The sequence below is a fragment of the Aspergillus campestris genome (genome assembly GCF_002847485.1).
Source record: "Aspergillus campestris IBT 28561 chromosome Unknown P168scaffold_2, whole genome shotgun sequence".
NCBI lineage: Eukaryota > Fungi > Ascomycota > Eurotiomycetes > Eurotiales > Aspergillaceae > Aspergillus > Aspergillus campestris.
The window spans coordinates 965,564-989,551 of NW_020194337.1; the positions used below are offsets into that span (position 1 = coordinate 965,564).

At 52.2% G+C, this 23,988-nt stretch overlaps 9 protein-coding genes across 9 annotated transcripts; 3 read left to right on the forward strand and 6 right to left on the reverse strand.

Annotated features, from left to right (window-relative positions):
* Positions 1-17: 17 nt before the first annotated feature.
* On the reverse strand, positions 18-988 carry P168DRAFT_302190 (glycoside hydrolase family 131 protein; the record flags this gene model as incomplete). The annotated part of the gene is made up of 4 exons (XM_024838630.1): positions 18-359; positions 459-623; positions 691-824; positions 889-988. 4 exons carry the CDS (start codon positions 986-988, stop codon positions 18-20), a joined length of 741 nt encoding a protein of 246 aa, XP_024695821.1.
* Positions 989-1,755: 767 nt separating this feature from the next.
* Positions 1,756-2,688, forward strand: P168DRAFT_338158 (uncharacterized protein; the record flags this gene model as incomplete). Its single annotated transcript, XM_024841759.1, has 2 exons — positions 1,756-2,548; positions 2,620-2,688. The coding sequence occupies exons 1-2, from the start codon at positions 1,787-1,789 to the stop codon at positions 2,686-2,688; spliced, it is 831 nt and encodes a 276-aa protein (XP_024695822.1). The 5' UTR covers positions 1,756-1,786.
* Positions 2,689-3,143: 455 nt separating this feature from the next.
* P168DRAFT_287715 (putative neutral amino acid permease) lies at positions 3,144-5,413 on the reverse strand. The gene is made up of 10 exons (XM_024836638.1): positions 5,007-5,413; positions 4,937-4,950; positions 4,806-4,878; positions 4,403-4,734; positions 4,196-4,339; positions 3,932-4,146; positions 3,681-3,878; positions 3,604-3,631; positions 3,426-3,541; positions 3,144-3,353 (listed from the first exon to the last, which is right to left on the reverse strand). The coding sequence occupies exons 1-10, from the start codon at positions 5,150-5,152 to the stop codon at positions 3,270-3,272; spliced, it is 1,350 nt and encodes a 449-aa protein (XP_024695823.1). The 5' UTR covers positions 5,153-5,413; the 3' UTR covers positions 3,144-3,269.
* Positions 5,414-5,965: 552 nt separating this feature from the next.
* On the reverse strand, positions 5,966-7,528 carry P168DRAFT_302192 (uncharacterized protein; the record flags this gene model as incomplete). The annotated part of the gene is made up of 1 exon (XM_024838631.1): positions 5,966-7,528. Exon 1 carries the CDS (start codon positions 7,346-7,348, stop codon positions 5,966-5,968), a length of 1,383 nt encoding a protein of 460 aa, XP_024695824.1. The 5' UTR covers positions 7,349-7,528.
* A 1,767-nt stretch (positions 7,529-9,295) lies between these two features.
* Positions 9,296-13,068, reverse strand: P168DRAFT_295157 (TPR domain protein; the record flags this gene model as incomplete). Its single annotated transcript, XM_024838016.1, has 6 exons — positions 9,296-9,365; positions 9,417-9,913; positions 9,971-10,517; positions 10,568-10,703; positions 10,773-11,131; positions 11,537-13,068. The coding sequence occupies 6 exons, from the start codon at positions 13,066-13,068 to the stop codon at positions 9,296-9,298; spliced, it is 3,141 nt and encodes a 1,046-aa protein (XP_024695825.1).
* A 280-nt stretch (positions 13,069-13,348) lies between these two features.
* P168DRAFT_324658 (DUF866 domain protein) lies at positions 13,349-15,784 on the reverse strand (the record flags this gene model as incomplete). Its single annotated transcript, XM_024840874.1, has 8 exons — positions 13,349-13,849; positions 13,972-14,127; positions 14,244-14,281; positions 14,918-15,046; positions 15,112-15,234; positions 15,336-15,401; positions 15,470-15,584; positions 15,750-15,784. 8 exons carry the CDS (start codon positions 15,782-15,784, stop codon positions 13,783-13,785), a joined length of 729 nt encoding a protein of 242 aa, XP_024695826.1. The 3' UTR covers positions 13,349-13,782.
* Positions 15,785-16,094: 310 nt separating this feature from the next.
* On the reverse strand, positions 16,095-18,659 carry P168DRAFT_248324 (putative FAD monooxygenase). The gene is made up of 2 exons (XM_024834114.1): positions 17,578-18,659; positions 16,095-17,500 (listed from the first exon to the last, which is right to left on the reverse strand). Exons 1-2 carry the CDS (start codon positions 18,226-18,228, stop codon positions 16,244-16,246), a joined length of 1,908 nt encoding a protein of 635 aa, XP_024695827.1. The 5' UTR covers positions 18,229-18,659; the 3' UTR covers positions 16,095-16,243.
* A 1,451-nt stretch (positions 18,660-20,110) lies between these two features.
* Positions 20,111-21,797, forward strand: P168DRAFT_309067 (putative glutathione synthetase; the record flags this gene model as incomplete). Its single annotated transcript, XM_024839257.1, has 2 exons — positions 20,111-20,233; positions 20,309-21,797. 2 exons carry the CDS (start codon positions 20,111-20,113, stop codon positions 21,683-21,685), a joined length of 1,500 nt encoding a protein of 499 aa, XP_024695828.1. The 3' UTR covers positions 21,686-21,797.
* A 608-nt stretch (positions 21,798-22,405) lies between these two features.
* P168DRAFT_324661 (uncharacterized protein) lies at positions 22,406-23,734 on the forward strand (the record flags this gene model as incomplete). Its single annotated transcript, XM_024840875.1, has 3 exons — positions 22,406-22,477; positions 22,529-23,084; positions 23,138-23,734. The coding sequence occupies exons 1-3, from the start codon at positions 22,434-22,436 to the stop codon at positions 23,732-23,734; spliced, it is 1,197 nt and encodes a 398-aa protein (XP_024695829.1). The 5' UTR covers positions 22,406-22,433.
* Positions 23,735-23,988: the final 254 nt, after the last annotated feature.

Below are 23,988 nucleotides of genomic sequence, written 5' to 3' on the forward strand. Positions count from 1 at the left end.
AAGAAGTAGAAGGAAGACTACACCTCCTTGGTAATCTCCCCACTCTCAACATAAACCCCCGACCAGAACCAATCCTCCACCCCACCCCCAGCAGCCCCATTATCCAACCTCAGTTCCCCAACGTGCCAATCTTGCGAATTCGTCTCTGTCGACGCGGCCACCGCGTCGTCGCCCACGCGCGCCAACGGCTTCGCTCCCTCTGACGCCCACAGCGCGACCGTCTGCCCGGAGAAGTCGATCTCGTACGCGAAGTTGTACCACACCCCGGCCTTGAGCTCGGTGTCCCAGTGGGACTTGCCGCCGGCCATCCAGCGGAGGGTGGGCTCGCTGCCGCCGAATTGGAGTTCGGTGAAGTGGCTCTTTTATTTTGTTAGTTGTGAGTCCTCTGTGTCTATGGTATAGAGGTGCTATATTCTTGATACTGGTAGGTGGCTATGAGAGAAGAGAGGGGAGGGTACCTCGAAGAAAGCAATCTGGTGCTCGATCTTCGCGTTCGGGGGGTTCTTCTCGCGCGTCTGCAGCGAGAAGTGGTAGAAGAGCGTGCCGGAGCCCAGGTCGGATGTGGTCTGGGGGATGAGCTCGGTTCGCATCATTGTTTGGCCATTCCAGGAGGCCGTCTCATCCTGGATTGATATGTTAGTACTGTTTGCGTCCCATGGAGAAGAGACATGAGGAGGAGAATGGAAGTACAATTGTCATGCGAATACCCTTCCCATCCTTGGACGCCGGGTTCTTGAGATCCGGGGATACCTCAAGGTAGTGGTTTGTTTTCTCGCTGCCGTGGATGTACCATTGGTAGGCGCCGACTTGGTTGGACCAGGACCCTTTTTTCTTTAGTTCAATTTTGACTAGGGTTATCTTAACAGAGAGGGAGGGGGTAGTTGGTACATTCGTCGAGTTGGTCCACGGTGGACGATTCGTTGAAGATGCCGTTCCAGATGACGGTGCCTGCTTGGACGGCGGGGATGAGGAAGAAGATGGGTTTCATTTTGTTGTTTCTTCCGTAACTATCCGTTATTAGACTTGTCTTTCTTGCTCGGCTTTTGTATGTTTTCTTGGCTATCGCTGCCTTGGGCGGAGTGGATTGGCGACATGGTTTTATATGCCATAGTTATGTATGCCGTGGACAAAATATCAAAGTAAATCCGGATAAATATACAACGTTTCAAGTTCAGTATCCTATACCGAAATCGTCACGGAAATGGTTTCATGTTGAATTGGATCGGAAGAATTCCTGCTGTTTCACATTTATCCATATATCGGGCCGAGTGCCGTAATATACCCAGGATCATCGACATGGGTCTGAGTCTGAATAGATGTATAGTTGATACTAGTATCGGATGGAAACATGTTCTTTCCGAAGCTATTAATTCTCCTGCAGAAGATAATTCCCTATTGCTGTCCTTGAATTAGTGGCCTGGTTTGTTGATGAATATAATGATGCGGGGTCTCACCTTGGGGACTTCATCTATAAGCGTCTACCCAGCTATAGAATTGTACCTGGCGCTGACAATGCGAAAACAGCTGGGAGAGTGCTTTGGTAACATTGTAGATGAGTTTGTGAAGAATATTCAGCGCTGGTGTCAGTAATGGTTTTGATCTTGAAGATCCAGATCAGCCGAAGCCGTGCTGGACCTCGGTATTTCCCCATTCGGCTTCCCCGCACAACTATTCACACCTCAGTATATCCTACTTCTACTTCTTCTATATTACTTTTCTATACTTCCTCTTCTTCCTTCTTCCCCCCTCGCATAACTTCTAGATAATCTGCAAATAATCAATCAACATGCCACCCTGCACCCTCCACCTCCTCACCCTCTCTCCCTCCTGGACCCCCTCCTCACTAATCTCCTCCCTCCGCAACGACCACGACCGCCAAATCATCGTCGCTTCACGCCCGCGCCAAACCATTGTCCCCCCAACTATCCTCGACAATAACACTCTCACCTCCAACTGGGACCTCCTCCTCCTCATCCAGTCTCCCCCAAACTCAAGCGAGCCCCCCATCCCGAACGCCCTCAAATCAGCCATCCAAGCCGAATACCGCGTCAATGTCGGCATCCCATCGCGTCTGCTCTCCACCTACGACGCCAACGACGCAGCCCTAAAGCGCACCGCTCCCCCGCCCCTCACCGGCGCCCTCGACGCTCTCCTCTCCAGCAAAGACGCACAGCCATCTTCCTCCCAGAACCTGGAACTCTCCCCGGACCTCCTCCGTTTCATGGAGACCTTACCTAAGACCCACCCGGGCCCAGTCACAATGCTCAACCTCCTCCATTTCAACCACCCCGACGGCAAAAAGAGCTACGCGGAGTATGGGAAGGCGTTCGTGCCCGTCGCGCGCAAGAGAGGCGGCGCTGCAAAGCTGGTGGGGAATGTCGTTCCCCCGCGAGATCAATCGTCCGTGGATTCGCGTGGCCGACTGGATAGACCGAGTGAGGAGTGGTGGAATGAGATCTCTATCGTGCATTATCCGTCTATTCGCCATTTTTGTGATATGCTTGCTGGGGAGGATTATCAGGCTGTTAATGCCCGCCATCGATTACAGGTATTTCTTCTTTTTCTTGGCTCTTTTTTCTCGTTTTGGGGCGAGTAACGCGGTGCTAATTCGTGCTTTAGGCTTTGAAGGATACTTTTCTCTTGTGTACGACCGAGTTTGACATCGAGGAAGCGGCTGCGAAGCTCTAGATCGGTCAAATTGTCACTTTATACAAGCGACCAATTACCCCGCCGGGTCAAAGGACACACCATTGCGCCTTACCATACGCCTCATCCGGTACTATAGATAGTACGAAGAACCAACCTATTCAAAACCCGCACGAAAGACAAACCCGTATGGACAATGCGTCTCCAATAACGAAGTTCAGTCATCTGCATGCTTTCTGCCCTGTATTTGACCGCTCAAACTACCACTACGCTCGCATGCTTTCTGCCGTCGGGCTGTTGTGATATATGGGAGCTGGGTGGTATTTGGGCCATGGAAGTCATTTCCATGATATACTTGTCTTTCTTTCTTTAACTACGCTGTTGGGCTGTTGACAGTCTTAATATACCCTTGATTCCGTTCCGCTTTGTTTCTCGCTTCCCTCGGACTTTATACATCGAAAATTATATTTGATTTCAACAGCAAATTAATGCCATCCATGACTTTGTTTTGCGACCCTACCAATGTACTCAATTCGAGAATTTCTCAGATGTATATACAGTAGTATGGCAATATATACCCAATCGACCTATTCAGAACCATTATACGAACGACTCCCAGGTCATTACGCCACGTTGGCGCACGTGAAGCTGGCGCTGCTAGGATTGTCGTGGATTGCCTTGCCGGAGACGTAGAGGCCCAGTCCGCACTATCATACAGTCTCAGTTAGTTGAATTGCCGCTTATCTCGCAACAGCGTGCGAGGAAAGAAAGAAACGTACCAGACAGCCACCGATGCCGACAATGATTAAATTAAGTACGGTCAGCATGATCTTGCGAAGGGATGCGGAATACCGGCCCCAGTTCATGAAAAGCCAGAATATCCCGCTCATGCCGTCTGTGTTGGTTAGTTTCCCTTCTTTCTTACTTGAAGTAAATCAATGGTAAAGATGCACGTACAGGTAAACCAGCTGGCAAACAGCGCCGTCTATAGCAAGTTAGTTCGAACCATACAACCAAGGGAGAGTGCATCCTACAATCAAACTCAAAAGATTGTTGAAGACAGGGATAGCTTCGGCGATTATCCAAGCAATCGTCCACAAGACCAGCCCGATCAGCACCCACGACCCGATCGATCGCCAGTTGCGCTTGTGCATGTGGTCGGTGCCTCGGAAGATTCGCACGTAGATGTACTTGCTCGCTACGTGGCCATTTATCACGCCAGCGATAATGATCTACATTGTCAGTTCAATATCGTGTCGAATGGGGCTTGAGGAGGGAGACACACGGTTGGGATGGCGATCCCGTACGCGATCTTCGAGATCAAGGGACTGGTGGATCCTAGGGCCGGCGACTTGACGTCTCGTCCGCCGTAGTAGTATATGACTACCGCTGCCACCACGTACATGCTCGTGTCGGTGAATTGCAGCAGATATAGGGTCTTGGGGTAGTCGGTGGGGGTTTTCATCTCGGAGATGAAGCCGAAGAAGGCGACGTGTCCGGCTATAGTAGGGTCAGCTACAGCAGGAGATCGAGTATACAGGAAGCATACCGTAGGCAAAGACGATGTTGGTCACCGCTAGAAAACCCTTGTACAGGCTGGTGTCCACGGTCGCGTCCACCTTCCCATTCCCCGGTCGTTGGATGGCGATCGCGATCATGGTGATTAGGACGGCCGCCACGATGCTAATGAATGCTGCATGAACCGATCAGTATGAACGCCCGAGCATGGGGTCCCTCCCCGGACTACATAACTTACACGAAATAGACATCCACGACACCTTCTTCAGCGTCCGTGGTAGCGTCAGCACAAAAGACAGCACCAGCCCTACAATCCCAAACACGATCGAACAAGTCCCATGCTCCGTCACAGTATTCATCATGACCATAAAAGTCAAGATGTGACTCCCCATGATAAACACCAGAAAGACCACCTGGGCCGTGCCCAGCAACTCGCGACCAAAAGCCCCTATCATGACCTCCCCAGCGTCCGCCATGCTGTGCACGTGTGGATACCGTAGCTTGAACTGCCCGATGACATAGCCTGTATAGGTCGCCAGGATGCCAAGGCCCACGATGAGGACGACGGCACTAGAGATGAGGGCGATCGCCAAGGTCAGCCACCAAGGCTTGAGAGGGGTAGTACGCCAATCGAGACTCACGGTGCCATCCCAAGCGCCGCCACAGCCGACGGGAGGGACAGGATCCCTAGCGAAATTGTCTCGGCGATCATGACTGTTTGGATTAATGACTGTTTGGATGTTGCGATTATATATGGACTAGTAAGACGAACTCATTCCGCATTGCCTAGGGGTCGAGTTCCTTAGTTCGTTCTTACGGTCCGTGGGTTTCTTCCAACCTACCACCATGCCATTGTGCGGTATTTGACCTCTGCAAACTCCTCGTTGCCAAAGGGGTCTTCGTATTCGGGAGCTGTATCCGCATAGTCATACTTCTCGTCGCGACCGATGGGAGGATCCTCGATTGGATCGATGGGGGTGGTGTACATGGTGGATCAAATTGACTGTCAGTTGATGGATTTTGGGTCAAAGATCCAAATTGATTGATCTGACAATAGTAAAGGCAAGACAGAAAGAGAAGCGATCGACAGTTAAAAGAGAAAAGAAAGAGAAAGTGAGAGGAAGAAAGTGAGATCCAAGCCTGATATAAGACGAGGCCCCCAACAGGGCCTAAATCTCTCGGCGTTGAACTATGTACTTCCCTGAGTAGTATCAACACGGTAATTTACTGTCATCACGATGAAGTCTACTATGAAGTTAGTGAGACATCAATGCCAAGGGCGTAAGATACAGGAAACATGGGGAGATGTCGATGCGGGGAGAGCTCATCATCATCCGGTTCCCTGCGGCCCATCCCGCCAATGAAGCCATCGACGCGCATCTGTCTCCGCTTCCCGCTTACATGGCCAATGCAACCTTAGTTTGGTGGCGTCGTCGGGAGGATTATCCATTGATTGAGCTTGGGTCTGTTTGGACGAGTTCTCTGGAGAAGGAGAAGTGTGAGCTGGAGATAATTATAGAGCTAGAAAACGACATTAAAGGTCGGAGAATAAATCGTCTAGTATATTTCTCTCAATTGAGAACCTCGGTTTTCGCGGGGTCTGAATCTATCAAATCTAGATGGGTATTATGCACATGTTCAAGTGGGGGCTGGGCGAGATACGTTAGAACGTATGTCCGTCGACAGAAGGAAAGGGGAGTCCAATCAAATGCAAATGACAATGCCAGAAGCCAAAACAAAAATGAAGAAAAAGGAGAAGAAAAAGAGAAGAGGGACAAGAAGAAGAGAAGGAGAAGAAAAACTATCGCATCGTATCAACACACCCACGATCACGCAAATGCAACTCAACACCCGCTTCAGCACAAGCAACGCGCAACGGATCAGCAGTCTCGTAAACACGAGGCTTGATCACCTTCTCGCCACCGGCCGTACCCCCCTGATAACCGGACGACGCCTCATCTTCCTCTTCCTCATCATGGAAGCAGCCCTCGATGTCGAGCCGCTGCAGCGCCCGGAACTGCGTCATTCGCTTGTTAAGAACCTTCGTCAGCTGCGCCACCAGCATCGCCAGCGAGCTCTCCTTGCAGCCTTCCACGTAAAGCGATTCCACCGACGCCGGGAGACAGCCCGTCAACGCGATCGTCGGCTCCGGCTGGTAGCGGATGTCGAGCAGGTTTGGCAGGCGAATGCGGATGTCTTTCAATGCTGTGAAGTCCGCTAGCGATCCGAACCACTCGTCGTGTGACTCGTTCGCACCTGACACCGTAAAAGGGAGGTGCTCGCCGCAGTTGTCTAGCCAGAGGGTTTCCAGGCTCTTTTTGCTGCCTGCCAGCGACTGATAGAATGCGCTAGGCTGGTATCCCTCTGCGAGGAACCGCGAGTCCGAGTGCTGATACTTGAACACCTTCAATTCCCTGCATGACTCCACCAATTGATGCATGCCCTGGTGCCCGTTGCTCGTGTTGAGCGTGATCTCCGAGATGGACGAGGTTCCTGGCAACAGCGCCTTGGGGGCCTGGTCCTGCTGAGGCTCCTCCGCGGAGCTCGTTTCTAACACAGCATCCGCTGAAAACACCCGCATAGAGGGCAACTGGAAGAAGGGGAGGATCTGCGCCGGCAAGAAGGTACCCTTCTGGTCCGCATCGCCCTCCTGGTGGCTCAACGCAACTTCCCGCAGCTTCCGGAATGCCGGCTGGGTGTGGAAAGGCATCTCTCCCTTCGTCGCCCGCTCCAGCGAACGGTCCAAGTATTTGTTGTCCCTGGGATAAACCAGCTGAAGTTTCCGCAGATTAGGTACGAACGGTAATGACAGTGCAATCCAAGCTTCCTCTAGACCGCTCTGGAGATCTTGCACCCATTGCTGGTATTCTCTCTCCCATGGACTAAGCGTCCGAGCCCAATCATTGAACAATGAGAGGTCGTCATTGGGAGAAGAGGGAGACTGGCACCGCCAATCGCGAAACTCCAGTTCGCGAACCGCCCGAGCCAGCTCAGGACGGCGGAGAATGGCAGTGAGGAATGATTGCGTTTGCGAACGACTCTTCAGTACCGCCGACCGGTAAACAAGACGCAAGAACAACTCTTGAAAACGATGGCAGACAAAGACAAGGTTGTATCTATCCTGGTGGTTTTCGAGATAGTCTCCCACGAGAAGGAAGACGTCATCGGGGAGAGACAACGGCATTGTGGATGTAACGCGGGGCGTCTAATGTTCAGGCATGGGATCCGTTGAAATAAAGCAAAATGCAAATGCAATGCAACAATATACTCCGCAATGCGAGTGGATGCTAGAAAGAAGCTGATTGAATCGAAGTAAAATGAGAATCGAATCCACCGGATTTCCGTGCCTTCCGGGGGATTTTAATACCAGCGCACCCAGCTGCGAATCCACCTTCATCGGTCATAGTAACTTAATTTTATTTGCCTTCAGGATTTTTAAGGCCTTTTCTCGCAATCGGCAGCCCGGCGCAACCTTAGTTGAGTAGCAGATCAACCAGAAAAAAAAGCGGGCCAATTGAACTCTACCATGTAGGCGGAAAATAGCAACGACCTTTTAGCATTTTCATTGGAGATCGCTTGACCTGCTCCAGTCAGTGGTTGGATCGGTGCACTTTGGTCCATGCCAAAATCCCCATGTATCTTCAATCTCATCCATGTTGATTTCTCTGTCTCCGTGCTCAATTGCACGCGAGAGGAGAATCCTCTGACTTTCCTTCACTGACGACCCCAAACCCACGGATTGAATAGTACATTTCTGCAGAAGGAGTGCCGGGCCGCATCCATGACCATTCTTTTGCAAGACATACTTGCAGTAGTGACCAAAAAGGGGATCATCGGCGTCAATGGTCGAAACATAACAATTCCGCCAATTTACCCGAGCCCATCACGATGCCAGAGTGACAATGCTGTGACAATGCTAGAGGCAGTGATAGGCAGAGTGCCATCTTCAATTGGGCAGATTGTGGTTGTTCTGGAACCATTGGGTGTAAGTCTCCATCCATCGGCCGACTGCCCCTCTTGCTCTCCACCGGGTCCCACGTTGAGGGCCACCCGATTGATTGTTCCGAACATCGAGCGATGGAGGCGAGATGGAGGCGAGCTTCTTCAATAGCCGCGGCAGCCTCGGAAGATTTGCGGTTAACAGCAAACTTTGTTTTTCATCGAGCTTAGGAAGGCGAAGCGTGAGGAAAATACATTGAATACTCCGTTTGTTTAATCCAGGTATGCTCTGAGAAGCATTTTGGTTCCATTGGCCTGGCTGGCGCAATTGATCCTATTTGTTTTCGCGTTGAGCCAAGACATTATTGGCTTGCGCTGGCGTGGAGAAATCTGACCAAACAGAACATCAGCAAGTCCGCCCTGACATCAGCGGCGGTATGCTACATGATGTTAAACTGACTTAAAAAAACGCCCATTCGAATGTTCCCATTCGAATTTCGATAACTCCGTACCTTATTTGGAAGATTCCTGGCCGGCGGCGTTCTTCCTGGCGCCACGACCAGTGGACCCTGATTCGGCTGGCCTGCTTCTTTGGGCCAGGAAGCGGGCCCTCCAGCCTGTCGTTTCGCCATCGTCCGGTGTGGATCTTCAGTTGACCGGCGTTGCTCCCCGCAATCTCCCACCACGACATGGATCATGCGGTGACGAGTTGTGCAGCATCGTGGTATTTTGTTCAACCGCGGCTGTTCACGAGCAGTTAATCTGACACCGAGGGAAGTCAATCGACACGAACGCAATGCTGTGATCTAGCGTCGGAACGGGAGTGACGAAGGCATTAGGTTTCGCTGGAGGAATAGTATATCTCTTGTTAGAGTGACCAAAGCGCCTTTCAGTCGATGATCTAAAAAGTATCACCGGTGAACTCCGCTATACCCACTGTCGCTCTCTAGTTTTTTGGCAGCCGAGCGACATGCACCTGTCTCTGATAGGCAGTGAAAGACGTCCACAATATCACCGAGTTCGGGTAGAAGACGGCTCACTGACTTGGCATCACAATGCTTTTCGTGATCGACAGTTTAGGGAAAAGGTTTCCAGCATCGCGGGATTCGCGCCACGAGGATAATGTGATGTCGAGGTCGACAGCGTGCATGCTTCTATACGACCACGTTGATCACCTTTGTCGTATCCGTCCTCACGGTCGACATCTCCAACTCTCCGCTAACGAAGCATCTCCCCCCACATATATACTTCGCAGTGGGTAACTAAACCCGTCAGCAAAGCACACATCACCTCACATTCCGAATAGTACGTACCGACAGTGCTCGCGTCGCCTCTCCTCGCCCAACTCAGGATTATCCTCCACAAATCTCGTCCCTCCAATAGTCTCAGGAGCCTCATCATCTTCCACCCACGCCACCAAAGCCGCAAGCACATTCCGCTCTTTAGTAAATGGTATTACCGCAGCTGACGGCCCGCCTCCCTGACCAATGACCCATGCCCCGGGTCCAGAATTACAGTGGAACATTCCCGGAACGCGAAAGAAGCGAAAGAAATTTTCCATCTGCGCGGACGAATACTGCATGCTAGCAGCGAGATGATCGTAGAATCGCGGCGTGTTGAAGCTGGTGATTTTGTCGTCTTGCTGGCCGTGGTGGACGATGATCTTGCCGCCTCGGTTTTGGAATTGTGAAAGATCGCTGGGCCACGTGCGGATGTTACCTGGGTTTAGGGTGTCTGCTATCTGCGCGTCGTGGAGATTGAAGCTTGATGGGTCCCATGAGGGGTCGTAGATGACGTATTGAAACCATGACTGGATGGGTATATCAGCATGTCGGGTGAGAATCGTGTTCGGGTAGCGAGTACTAACCTCGGAGTACATAAAGGGTTTTCCGGCATAGAGTCCCTCAGCAGATTTAAGCTCACTCCCTGGCTGCATGGCAGGGTATATCAAGCGACTGTTCTCGTCGCGAAGCGGGGAGAATATCTCTCGAACAGTCTCCACCTGGGCAGGACTCAAACAGTCATGCATCTGATCTCTCTCACACAGCAGAACGTCCGGCTGGAAATCGCACATCGTGGGATCCTCAATGACACCATCAAGAACACCATCAATGCCATCGCACTGCCGCAGGATATCCGAATGTATTAAACCCTTCCATTGACTTTCGGTAACGTATCGCGATGAATTGACCGACCCAGTGATCGGGAAGAAACTAGCCCTCCACGAGACGAGGTTATTGAAGTCCACCGCCGGCGCACCGGCAACTATGCCGTCGAAGTCTTCGGGAAATACATCCGCGGCGTAGATCCCCTGGCGTCCGCCGAGGGAGCAGCCAATATAGTATGACTTGCTGTGTGCTCGACCGTAGAAACGGGCCGTCAGCTCCTTGCCTATCGTCACGCCGGTGTGAAGTCTAGCAGGGATATCAGCCAACAGCCAGGTAATGCGAATTCTCAAACATACGCCCTCCAAGAAAAATCCACAACAGCGTCCGGATTGCGATATAGCGGTACAGCAGTGGTGCCATTATGCCCGTTATTAGTCCCAATCGTCGCAAATCCATTCGACGCTCCATACTCTACATCCTCGTACTTGATACCTGGGCACCTGTGAGTCAGTCCCATCTAGTATCATTTCCAAGAGTGCCGTTGTGTCGCGTACTACTCACATCCATCTATGCCCCCGTTCCCCGTCCCGAGAAATCGTCCGCTCCACTCGCGTGGTAGCCAAATCTCCACAACCACGGACGACCGGTTGGACGTCGCGACGGAGAGGGCGAGTCGACAGATGTCGACTGAGACTTGCTGGGACTGGCGGGAGCATGTGCTATCGTTGTCCGCTAGAGTCAAGTTGGTCCCTTGGGGGATGTATTCTAGGGCTTGAATGTGAGAGTTTGAGATGTGTTCTTGTGCGGGGAAGGATATACATTTTTGTTGGAATGCATCTGTTGCATGTGTGGTTATTATCATGCTAGAAAGGCAAGCTGCGAGGATAGTGAGCCAGCTGAGGAGTTTTGCAGCCATGTTACTTTATGAGTATTAGACAGATAAGGTAGTGAAGTGAGGGAAAGAGACGGGGTTGAAGTTGTACGAGATGGATGTATGCTGGACACGTGCATGAGACAATTAATGCCGGTTTTATTAACAGTCTAAACAACAATTCCATTCGTACATGGAATGTATGTATTAAAACAATAGCACGGTATTATCCAAAAGCTAAAGAATGTGATCTATCAAAAAACATGCGGACCCATCAGATACTATATATTATCTACGGAGTACTATGGACTAGTCATTCCTCCGACAATAACAAGACGCTCGAATAGGGACATCCGCCGTAGCCGCCGCGAACTTCAGCTGCTGCTTGACAATATGCGCCTCTGCGACGCGTCCCAACATCACCAAACACTCGTGATAGCCATGGAGCGCCCACACGTTATTCGGATGTTGCAGCGAGCGAGGCAGCGTATCGTCCATTCCCAGATCGGCGCCGTAAGCCGCAGCGGCCTCCTCCACGTGCCCTTGTTCTAGCAGGAGGGCTCCGTATGCATGTCGCGTCGGTTGCATCCAGCCCCAGGGTTCGTCGTAAGGAAGCCCATCGTCGCGTGAAATTGCGCGGCGCAGGTGCTCGAAAGCGATTTCGAAATTCCCGCGGCGGTATTCGAGCTCCCCGTTTAGCATGGCTTCTGCGATACCTAGGATATCGACGCATTTGTTGTTGAATAGCATTCGGCTAGCGGGGACACGTTTCAAAGCTTGGTCGAATTGGCCCCGTTCTTCGTTCGCGCGATCTACCTCCCCCGTTGCGGCCAGCGCAACTCCCTTGCCGTAATGTATCATGGTCGTCGTCACGCAGTATAGCTCTGCATCTCGCGGCAGTTCAAGGTCCAGCAGCTCCTGCCAGCGTCCGAACCGGATCAACACGTGGACTCGCATCGTGAGGAACCCCTCCAGCCAGTCCGCCATCGGGGGCGACTCAACACGGAGAAGCTCCTCCGGGATCGACTGCTCGAGCTCAGCTGCCGTTTCCAGGGCTATCGCAGACAGCCCGGAGAACATAGCCGCGTAGATCCGGAAGTGGTAATCGTGGGACCGGTAGAGGGTGTAGAAGTTGACCGGGCCCGCGCGAGCAAGGAACTTTTCGTCCGCGCGGATAGCGTCCGAGTTGGATGCTATCGCCCGCCGGTAGTCGCCACACAGAATGTCCAGGTGCGTGGGCATGTGTTGCAGATGTCCCGCGTCGGGGACCAGCCCGCGCAGGTGGTCCGCCACCACCAGGGCCTTTTCTGGCGTGCCGGACATCTCCATCAGGTGGATGTATAAGTGGAGTAGACCGGGATGGCGGAGGCCTCCCTTCTGTGTCAGCGCGCGGTCGAGAACGGCTTTGACTTCGTATGTGCGCGCGCCTGGGGCGGGCTCGTTGGTGCGTATATCCCATAGCTCCCAAGGGGTCAGATTCATCAGTGCGTCCGCGTACAAGGTTGCCACGTCTAGGTCATCGGGAAATCGCTGGTAGACAGATTGCATGGCATCGGCATACCCCTGATTCCAGGAGGAGCAGTCGTCCGTCGGCTGGGCCTGCGGGTACCTGAGCTGGAGGGCATCAATGAGAGCCGCTTCCGCGGGTTGCGCCGTCGCTGCGTATTGTCGGGCGTTGTGGATGGCGCGGTTGGTGCGTTGCACGGTTGTCTCCAGCTCTTTTTCGTCGAAGAATTGCCATGGCTTGTTGTAGTTGGGCCCCAGCGTGTATGCCAGTCCCCAGTATGCCATTGCGCAGCTTGGGTCTTGGGTGATGGCTTTCTGGAAACACTGAGCTGCCTCGCCATGGTTAAAAGCGTATGTCCAGATGATTCCACGGTCAAACCAGACCTGGGCCCATTTGTTATTTGTTGTTACTGGGCGGTGGAAGGATCCAAGGTCGAAGTAGGCGTCCGCAGACGAGGCATCGCCAGAGGCTGCATCCATGGCGTTTCAACCAGCCACTGGATGTTGAATGTATGAACAGTTAAGAAAAGAGCGCTTCCTATCCTATTATTGAGTTTGCAGGCAGGTGGTGATTAGGAGATTGGCCGGACCAGCTAGTGAACCATCGCAGATATGGGATGTTGATGGTGGAACGATTATGCCCAAGTGGGGTAAAGCGGAAGGTCACGACAATGCAATCTACTACTATCAATTCCAACATACAACCCCTAATCTTCCTTACAATGTACTAAAGATAGCCCGCTATAAGAAACAATATGGCACGAATTCTAATCGGATTAGGTGACTAAGTCCCTTCGGAGATAAGAAATTGAGACATATGAGATGTCGCCTGCAGGAAGAGGCAGCAATCATGGCTAGGAACCCAGCCAGAACCGTTCAAGAAGACCAAGCATGGTAAAACATTCGCTCCCTTCTCCAAGTCACACGTCAAGCCAGAACATTCGCAATTTGCCCTGCAAGGTCTGAGCGCCCCTTGTCCCCAGACCGACACACAGAAGCCATGTTTTGAAACAGATACAAGAAAAGAAATGGTTTGCGATAGCCGGTTGGTGACGCCCTTGCGATAACTCCAGCGCTGTCTGCGTTGTTGCTTAATCCACACATATATCTTTTTGTTCGTCGAGAGAAGTCAGCGGGTATATGGTATCTGCACCCTCACGCGGTTCCGTAATCGAACGTCCGATCGTTCCTCCTTTATCGTAACCCCAGGTCCGTCATCTCCACGTTTTCTGCCGAGCCCATCCAGAGGATGTTGTTGCACCTGGTAGAGTAGCAAGTTAGTGAATGTGTTTTCTCAAGATCGAACAATGGCGATCGGTGATAGAAGCCACCGTATCTCTATTCCGAAACGGTCAACCATCCCCCTGAACTACAAAAACGTACCTGATCAGCACCAATCCCAGCGTGCCAGTAGGCTTGCCATCAATGAATTCCTCCGTATCTCTCAGCAGTACGTTCATGTAGGAGTCAATGCTCTCGAGCGTGCCCTTGTACTCGGTTTGGCCCCATTTGAGACGGATGATAAGCTCGGTACCGACCCTAAACGCCGCGTTAGAGGTTATATTTCCGCAAAATTCACCGTGATAAAGGAGATGGAGTGATCAAAAGGTACGAGGAACGCGATCGAAGGGTGCGTGAAGGGATCGGGATCGTACCTAGCCTGCAGGAAAGGCCGGGGGTTGAGGGGTTGGAACTACAACCATATTTGTCAGTATCACCACACATAAGACCAGATCAAAGAGTAGTCCAGTGTAAAGCAGGACAAAAAGCAGGGCCAAAGACGGGGAAAACACGTACACTCATCCTTGGAGATGTGTCTGTGGTCGGAAGTCACGAACTGCGGAACGACACTCTTTACAGCCTTTCAAATGGCTTCAATCAATCCACACAGAGATATTGTCCAGCAATTCAGTCCAGTTATCTCCTCCGATCGAATAAGTTGGACTGGTCGTTGATTTGAGTCGTAGGGTCGAGGGAGGTGAGGTTGATCGCAGCGCCCAGCTTGACTGAAGGACCGCGAAAATGTGATGCGGCGAGCACTCGGGCCAATCAGGCTGGATTCTGCGTCACCGCCTTCCGGTCAGCTCAACATCGGCAACTGGTCAGTTTGGCTGTCATCACTTTTTCTTTTATTACACTTCTTCCTCTTTCATGCAAGATACAAACATACAGACGGATATCAGTCCCCGATGCTACACACGCGCAAGCTAGAACAGACGCCTAATAAACCGACAATCATGTAAACAGATCAACAATTCCCTTAAGCGGCACTGTAAACATCATATTTCACACAAAGTATCAATCATAATACATCTTAAGATCTTCCCACCGTCCAGCTAATCTCCTTAATGGAGACCTCATCCCCAGCCTTCTCATCGTAGTCATACCACTCCTCCTCGGACAGATCAATCCCACTGAACGGGGAGCCAGACTCGATGCCCTTCGCTTCCCAGTCGCCCTAAGATAGGAACGCACGTTAGCATACGTCTCCCCCAAAGAACATGTTAGTTGGACATGACGAACATCTGCCTTAAACTCGGTAAACTCCAACCCACGGCAATCAAGGTCAATCACCTTAGTGCCTTTGCGCTGGTCGTTCGCCTCGTAGCTGTGCGGACCGGCCACGATGGAGGCGGAGTGGGTTTTCTACATTTTTAGTCAGTTAGTCGGGCGCTACATGCGGTGTTGTATTGTATTGTGCATTTTCTCTGCACTGTTGGAGGTGATGCTGTCGGTGCAAAACGAACCTGGCACATCTTGCACTTCCAAACGAAGTTCGCCTCGCCTCGACTTCCTGGGATTTCATTCGTCTCCTGGGGGATTGTCAGCGATGAATTCTATTTTTAAGGGTTGGTATTTTTCTTCTCGGTTTCAAACGTACAAACCGGTTGAAGCTGACCCAGTTCGGGTGCGTCTCGCGACAGGATGTACATTGCACCTTGAAGGTATAGTAGTACGGCTCCTCCTCGGTGTCCTTGGGACGAAGATCGGTTACTCTATTTCTTTGTGAGCACTTATCTCCAGAATGTATTTATAGTTGCCATGCTTCCAAGTAAAAGACAGTAGCAGTAGGTAGTACTGCGGTGCGGGGAAGATCCATGACGGATAGTGGGATGATGGAGCGAATGTCAAAGAGTAGGCGGAAGATGGGCCAGTCTTACCCGGAGAGCTCGGCGGAGAGAACGAGGGAGAGCATGGTGGTTGTCTGGTGTTGCGCTTTGGATCTGCAATAGATCTTCAGAGTGTACTGTACCTTGTCGGAGCTTGGATGAAGAAATCCAAGTCGCTTTATCGGGCCATGTGGGGTCGTTGCCTTGGTTGGTCTTCGGCCCGCGTTGTGCTCGCTGGGGGCTACGCACCCTGGCCTCTACCAGGATAGACATAGTCCTGCTACGATTTTCCTCGATATTTGGTCGCGAGATACTAATGGTAGGTATAATCTGGTTTACTACGATATTTTAATTATTTACTTTTATTCCTTTTGGGAGGTCCAATACTAGTCAAAACTCATATTGTAGGGATATATACAACGCCTAATCATGCTAGGTCAGTCCACTCCATGGAACGGATCCAACCAAAGAAATAGAAAAAATGTGTACAAAGCATCGCATCGTCAAGGAATTCTAGGCAATATAGATACACGCAAGACCGACGCTTACAGACGGCTCTGCTGGGAATCCTGGCCCACCGGCTTCGCGGCGAAGGCGTTGAAGTACGCGTTGAGCGCATCCACGGTCCCGCTTCCCTCGGTCAGTTGCACGGTACAGGCAACGTGGCTGTCGGGGCGGACCACCACCACGCCACCCAGCTCGGGGTTCAGGCCGAGCTTCTCGTGGGCGGCAAACTGGGCCTGGGGGACGCGGACATCCGGGATGTCGTCGGAGTAGAGATGGTGGTGGTAGTCGCGAAGGATCTTGGGCACGGAGTCCACGTCCACCTGGTTCTTGTTGGCCGCGTAGATCACGCACAGGGTGAACAGCTTCGAGTGGGGCTGGTGGCGCTCGAAGAAGGACACGTCGGCGAGGTCCGGTCTCCGGAACGTCGAGAGGAATGAGCGCTCCTTCTCCAGGTTGGCCGCCAGGTCGGTGATGGCCTTCTGGGTCCGGTTCTGGTTGCCGGCAAAGATGAAGATGCGGAATGCACCGTTGGCCGGGATCTCCTGCTCCAGGGCCACGAAGTTGGAGTCCGCCAGGCGCGTGACCTTGCTGGGCGTGAACGCACGCCCGGGGGTCAGACGCGCCCCGGGGATGTCGAACAGGGGAGACTGGGCGGGATGGCTGGGGGACCAGGTGAAAACGCTGGGCTTGTAGGCCACGCCGTAGCCACTTGTGAACTCGCAGGACGACTTGAAGGTCTTGACGAACTCATCCTCCACACCACCGTCCTTGACCACGGTGTGGCTGGCCGATCCGACCTCGCCGGCATTCGGGCGGCGCTTGGAGAACAGGGCCGCATACTTGGAGTCGAAGTCCAGCAGGGTCTCGGCAATGTCCTTGCGCTCGGTCTCGTAGGTGCTCAGAATGGAGCGGTCGGCCATTCCGGACTCGACGAGATGGAGCTTCCAGGCCATGTTCAGCGCGTCGTGGAAGGCCGTGTTCATCCCCTGACCGGCCTTGGGGCTGTGGGTGTGGCACGCGTCACCACCCATGAAGACCCGCTCATCCAGCGTGTACTTCTCCGAGATACCCTGCCCAATGGGGTAGACCGAGTACCATTCCACGCGGTCCCACTCGAGCCAGTAGGGCTTCAGGATCTTCTTCGCGGTCTCCTGGACCTGCTCGACGGTCGCCGTCTTTCTCGGGTGGAAGTCGGCGTCGGTGGAGGAGGCAATCTGGACGTAAAGACGGACCATGTTGTCCTCACGGGGAATGACCATGATCGAGCCAGCATCGGAGTGGATGGTGCACTTGGTCTATTAAAACAACAGACGCGGGTCAGCTGGAAGTTCATCCCAAATAGACGAAAAGAAAGAAAGGAAGGAAGGCTTACCTCGATATCAGGGAAGTTGGTCCTCACAACACCGTCCATGACACCCCAGACGTAGGAGATGGGGTCCTTGTGGTGGATCTTGATACCCAACTTTTCCCGGACGAAACTGCGGGCTCCCTCACCACTGAAGAGGTACTTGGTGCGGACCGTCTCGGCGACGTTGGTGTCGATGCATTTCAGCTGCACCTCGACCGGGTAGGTCGCATCAGCGCCATCATTCTGGAAGTCGACGATGGTCCAGGGTCGCTCGACGGTGGTGCCGGCCTTCTCGATCTCGTCCAGGAAGACGCGCTCGATCTTGCCCTGGTGTACCAGGGTCGTGAAAGGGTACCTCGTATCGATAAAGCGCGGGCAGCTCGGCCAGCTTCCCGTGCGATGGATGCCCTGCTCCCCGGGCAGGGGATCCCAAAAGGCGACATCATACACCTTGGCGGGGTGGTGGGCCATGATCTGACGCTTCAGGCCCAGGTTGCGCAGAATTTCTGTCGACCGCGGCTGGATGCCATCGGCGCGACCCGTGGCCGTAGGCAGCGGACGGTTATCGATATGCTTCACCTTGTATCCCCATCGTGACATGCAGAGGGAGAGTAGATTTCCGACAGGGCCGGCGCCCACGACAACAATGTCGTAATTTTGTTGCGAATGGACCATTGCGGTGGCAGGACTGCGATCACACACGGACGCTTCTCGTTGGTCGACGCTGATGTCACCGCTTCGGTAGTCTCGTATAGGTGGGGGAGGATGATCGACACAAAGGCGGTTGGGGATGTGCTTTCTTAAAGAAAGGATTCAAATCCTAGTCAAGGCACGCTCGTGGGATGTATCAACCAGATGAATGGAAAAAGAAAGTAGTAGATACTGAAATGGAAAAAGAAAAAGAGAGAATCCATGGGGACGAAAGGAGCTTCATATATGGTGAGCATGATTGGAGGTGTAAGATCGCGAGCTGACCAGAGGGACCACCACGGCACTCATAGTCGGCTGGATCATGCGGGGGGTTTAGAGAGAGTGTAATGGTATAGGTTCGTCAGGAGTACCTTAGGTAGTGGCTCTGGTAATACCAAGTTACCGACCAAAGCACGATGTGGGGGGAAGACAAGACGAATGAATGCCGGGGTCCTTTCCGAGCGGTGCTGGACTGACTGGGCTTGAAAGCGGCTAAAGATTCGGTAGTGTGGAGTGGCCCCACGTGATCGGGTCCCCGGTCGGCATCATCGCCGGGTCTTTTTCCACCTTTATACCAATTAGTACATTCAGATCAGAATGCACAGTCACCCTTTCCATTCAGGGTTCTTTACGGATTACAGTATGTATGGAGTGTATTGATGCCATCTACAATCTACGTCCATGGTCTTATAGTATATAATACCAACTAATGGGTGTGTACTAGATGAGCACTCGCTTCGAGATGAAGATGTCCACGACCAGGTACCTGATCAGCGTATACTAGCAGTAGGAATAAACCAACAGTATGTGGAGGCTATTGATATCAACACAACATACAATGCTCCATCAGCATGCCTCCTTCCCCCAGCCCTAAACTCCAGCGATCCCGGTAAGACATCCGAACCAACGACATCATAGTCTTCAGGAACCGTCTCGACTGCCCTGGTGGCTGTCAATACCCGACGGCCAATGATCGTGCATGCAGCGGTCCATCGGTGGATTGCCTTGGGTTTCAGTTCTACTTCTAAGGTCTATTGCGGCTCCCCTCGTTCCCTGATAATGTCCATCCCGCGGGTAGTCGGATTCGGCTGTTCCTTTTGTTTGATGCCTGAGGAATTCCCTAGCCATGTCGCATCCCGATTGCTGGCCCGACTCATCTCCGGGATACCAAAGTAGCTTCATGTCTACCGCTTCAAGTGCCTTGGAGATCCCAATCAACATGCCTACCATAACCCATATGGATCATCTCCCACGATTCTCAGCTAGCAAGGAACAATGGCGGTTAATGAGCATCCGAGGTAGAGAATTCATCAGTTGACGGAGAACCCGCGGCATCAGCGACGGCATCCCGAGTTTTCGGGGAAGGGCCCAATGAAGAAGCATGCTCGATTTCTATCCTCGTTGGATCTAGCTCTGTGGATCATGGCAATCATCCGTGGCCTCTTTACACCATGATTCCAGAATAAACCAGGAATCTTTGGGTCATAAACCCACCGCGAAACTCCCGATCTAAAGGCGAGACATCCATTCAACACCCTACTTCGACATATCTAAAGAAATATCAGTTGGGTGATCAAGACGCAGAACCAGTGCGACCATCCTAATGACAATGGAAAACCGAAAGAAATAGCAATTACGAAGACATATCAGGCTAGCCTCTTCAAGTGGGCGAATTGATGAAGGGCAAGCTACATGCCAAATCCAGTAAGGTGCGGGGAAAGAACATCATCAGCGCAGCAGAACAGTCCACCACAGCCACACCCCACACCGATGATCTTTATTCGCGACCAAGACGAAGATGATACCACAGAAAGATGAAGATCATGATTCAAGAACATGCGCACATAGAGCCTCCGAGACCTTAGAGATGCATTCCATCGCACAGTATCCCCCGCCACTATCAGAAGATCACCTCCTATCGCTATCTATCCAAATTCAAGACTGGCTGCTCAACCATGGCTCCTTGATCAAGGACATTAGCACTCAGACCGTCCACAGTGTCCAGTCGCACCCGATCGGCGTCACTCTATTTCCGACACTATTTCCTCGACAACGATTCCAACAGGCCCTGGAATTGCAGTCTATCTACAATGAGCTCTACTGCGCCGTGGCCGAAGATGAACAGTGGATTTTGAGCGCTATTGGAGATCTCCTACCCATCGACCCGCTCGCTGCGGCTCTCTGGAGAATTCACCAGGATGTGAAGCGACTGGGAGGATACGTCCAGCCGATCAGTGCCGGCATATTTCGCTCTGATTATATGCTTCAGGATGAAAGCACAGACCCCGATGGCGAACCGTCCAGCATACCACACGGGTCACTAAGACAAGTTGAGTTCAATACGTTCTCGTGCGCCGGGGCTTCCCATGCCAACAAGATTGTAGACATGCACCGACACCTTGCAAGAACCGGTGTCTACAACGCCAACAGCACCCCCAGCGAAGATAGCACAGACAGCAGCCAGCTCATAGTTCCCTCCAATCTCCCACGCAACCGTAACATCGAGTCTCTAGCAGCCGGGCTAGCCTCCGCCCACGCAGCCTACGGCCCACCGAAAAGCAAAGTAGCAAGCAAAACGGCAGTCATATTCGTCATCCAAGACCAACTAACCAACTTCAACGTGGCCGACGAACGGCCCATCGAATACGCCCTCTGGGACCAAGACCTCCCGGTCCCAGCCTATCGGCTCAACTTCGGCGACGACATTCTCGAAGACACGTCCCTCACAGCCACAGGAGAACTCCTCTTCCACCCCCCGTGGCTCAACTCCACCAACCCAGTCGAGATCTCCGTCGTCTACATGCGCGCCGGCTACGAAGCCCACGAGTACGACGAGGTCGGTATCCGCGCCCGCCTGCGCCTCGAACGCTCCCGCGCCATCAAATGTCCTTCGCTCCTCGCACACATCGCAACCTTCAAGAAAGTCCAGTACGCGCTCACCCGCCCCGGCGCCCTAGAGCACTTCCTCGCCCCCGAGAAAGCCGCCGCCGTCCGCGCCACCTTCGTCCCGATGTACCCTATGGACGAGTCGCCCGCGGGCCAGGAAGCCCGCAAGCTGGCGACCGACCCTGCGCTCGCGGAGGACTACGTGCTGAAGCCCTCGCTCGAAGGCGGCGGGCATAATGTCTACGGCGACGCGATTCCCGAATTCCTAGCCTCCCAGCCGCCGTCGAGATGGGGCGCGTATATCCTGATGAATCGCATTCCGTCTCCATTCGCGGCCAATATGTTGATGTCGTCTGTTGGGATGAACTCTGGCGGGGTGATCTCGGAATTGGGAGTGTTCGGATCGTGTCTGTGGCGGACGGGTGTAGATGGCCGGTCGTGCGAGATGTTGGAGAATTCGCTGGCTGGGTGGTCGTTTAAGACGAAACATCAGTATACTGAGGAGATGAGCGTGGTTAAGGGGTATGGGTGTTTTGATACGCCTTTGTTGGTTTAGGTCTACAGTCTGCTATACCTTTCGTTGCATAGTTTGGGGGGACCTTTTACTATTTGTACAGATGGGATCAAATCATGGTTTTGGTGCAACTCTATAAAAAGGGGATTTCAAGCTCAAATGTCAATAGGCTCTGAACAGTGACAATAATATACATTGCAAGTACTACCCTCTATTGAATGGTATTGTTATCGTGCCTCTGCAATTCACCGGATGACCGTCAGTAGAAAAGACAGGGACAGTGAAGTAGAAACTCAGGATAAGCAAGTAAAAACAGACAATAGAATAAGGGACATGAATAGACTCGACAATAAGATTATCTCCATTCACCTATTGCCGTCAACAGCCTGGAGAATAGGATTGATTAGTCCAATCAATAATAGTATTCACCAGCGCAGAAGTATGTGCTCAACACCCTACAGTCATTGTCGCTTGAATCGAGTCTGTTCTGCACTGGGCCATTGTAACCAGGCTATTGTTCGAATAAGGGCTCTATGTATCTCAATAAACAATGGAGATTGAATAGGATTGAATAGAAGAATAGGAGGATAACTCCAGCTGGATGCATCTCTATATCTCATCCTTCTTGGCTATATCGTTCTTTTTGTTTCTTCGCTACACCTCTTTCTCTTGTTTACAACGTTGCAACTCTACTTGATTCTATAATTCTAGTGTCTTTGATCACAAATAGTCTTCAGTATCTTGATCTACCGAATCACATTGCTCGATTGCTTCAACGTCTCAATCCGAGATGGACGACCACACTTTCGAAGTCCCCATAATGCTGAGCGCGGAGTAAGATCATCATATCATACCCTACTGCACACCACGATACTAATCAAGCAGAAGAAACCTCACGTACGAGGATATCTCAAAGCTCAACCCCTTTTACGACGACTACAGAACTCTCTGGAACGCGTCCCCAGAGGCGCCCGCCAGCGCAGTCTCCTCCAACACTTCCTCAAGAAGCTCATCGCTGCGTTCCGTCCGTTCTCGCATCGAGTCATACTCGTACTCTCCAGAACTGGAGACTCCGCCTCTGCGCATCCGGCCTGGTGCTCGAGCCACGGCGCCAAAGGCACCGGGCCTGGTTCTCCATGATGGAAATCAGTACAAGCCGACGTACGACTCGCATCACAGGCCCACTCGTAGCCACGTCGCGGTCGTGGACTTTAACCTCGATAAGCCGCTGCCTCCTATTGATGAGACGAGGCTCTGCAAGGAAGATCTGCTGGCTCTGGATCTTGTGGATAGCTCGGTGAAGCAGAGGTTTTCTTCGCATAAGAAGCTCTTTGGGGTGGATGGCTGGCTTGGGGATCTGAGAGATGAGCCTGTTCAGAAACCCAAATTCAAGACCTTCAGGGATTTGCGGAAGAAGATTAAGGACCACGTGGAAGAGATTGTGAGTTCTTCTATGTCCCCGGCGATACTTCCACACACTTATATCAAAATCAGGCTGGAGACGTCAAGAATTATCCGAAGCAGTTCAATTTCCACCACGACACTCAGCGCATGACCATTGTGCCAAAGCCCAGCATTCCCATTTCGCTGGATCCTCTCACACAAGCCAAACTGTACTCGGACCTGGAGGTCATCGTTTGTGTCAGTGCCAATCGGTTTCTAGTGGAGCAGTACAACGATGGTCATCTCTCGAAAGAATCGATCAAGAAAACCATCAACTTCTGGTACTCCAAGAACAGACCGCAAGTAGCTGAGTTCCAGTTCGACCAAGCCACCCAGCGCCGTCTGATCATGCTCAACATTCGAGCCCTTAAGTTCCACGGGGAGAGCACTGCTAACCCGGTCCTCATTCACTCCAACCTGCACAACTGGAAGGCAATAGTCAAGGAGATGAGCGTCCGCACATTCTGCTCTCCCGACAGTGTGATCCGCAAGCACATGTACGACATCCATAAGCTTCTCAATATGCTGGGAGCACCCGTAGCTACCTTTCTCGCCTTTGAGGACTTGCAGATGGAGACACTTCTGTTGATGAAGCAGCGTCTGAGCGAGAAAAACAGTGCGAAGCGTGGGAGCAATACACTGGTTTGACTGCCGCTGCTGAGACCCCTGTTGTTTGAAACTGATATCGTCCTCTGGACTGAGCGCGGGGCGCCATCCTCTGTGACGCGAGATACCCTACAAATCGTCCATGTTGTTCTTAGGGCCCCATTAGCCTACTAGCGAATTCATTAGCCTGGTACTAGCGAGTCGTTGAGCTTGGATTTTTTTATCGTGCGGATAACCAGTGGGTTCGTTCACGTGTATTTCGACAAGAAAATAAATTAATAAAATAAACTTGAGAT

Bases quoted from the DNA above. Each gene is read 5' to 3' on its own strand.
- P168DRAFT_287715 (XM_024836638.1), bottom strand. From the start codon at position 5,152: ATGTACACCACCCCCATCGATCCAATCGAGGATCCTCCCATCGGTCGC. The intron at 4,735-4,805 runs GTGAGTCTCGAT...CCTCATCTCTAG, and splicing joins GCGGCGCTTGGGATGGCACC to TGCCGTCGTCCTCATCGTGG. The intron at 3,542-3,603 runs GTACGTGCATCT...TAACCAACACAG, and splicing joins GTTTGCCAGCTGGTTTACCT to ACGGCATGAGCGGGATATTC.
- P168DRAFT_248324 (XM_024834114.1), bottom strand. From the start codon at position 18,228: ATGGTCCATTCGCAACAAAATTACGACATTGTTGTCGTGGGCGCCGGC. The intron at 17,501-17,577 runs GTAAGCCTTCCT...TTGTTTTAATAG, and splicing joins CCAACTTCCCTGATATCGAG to ACCAAGTGCACCATCCACTC.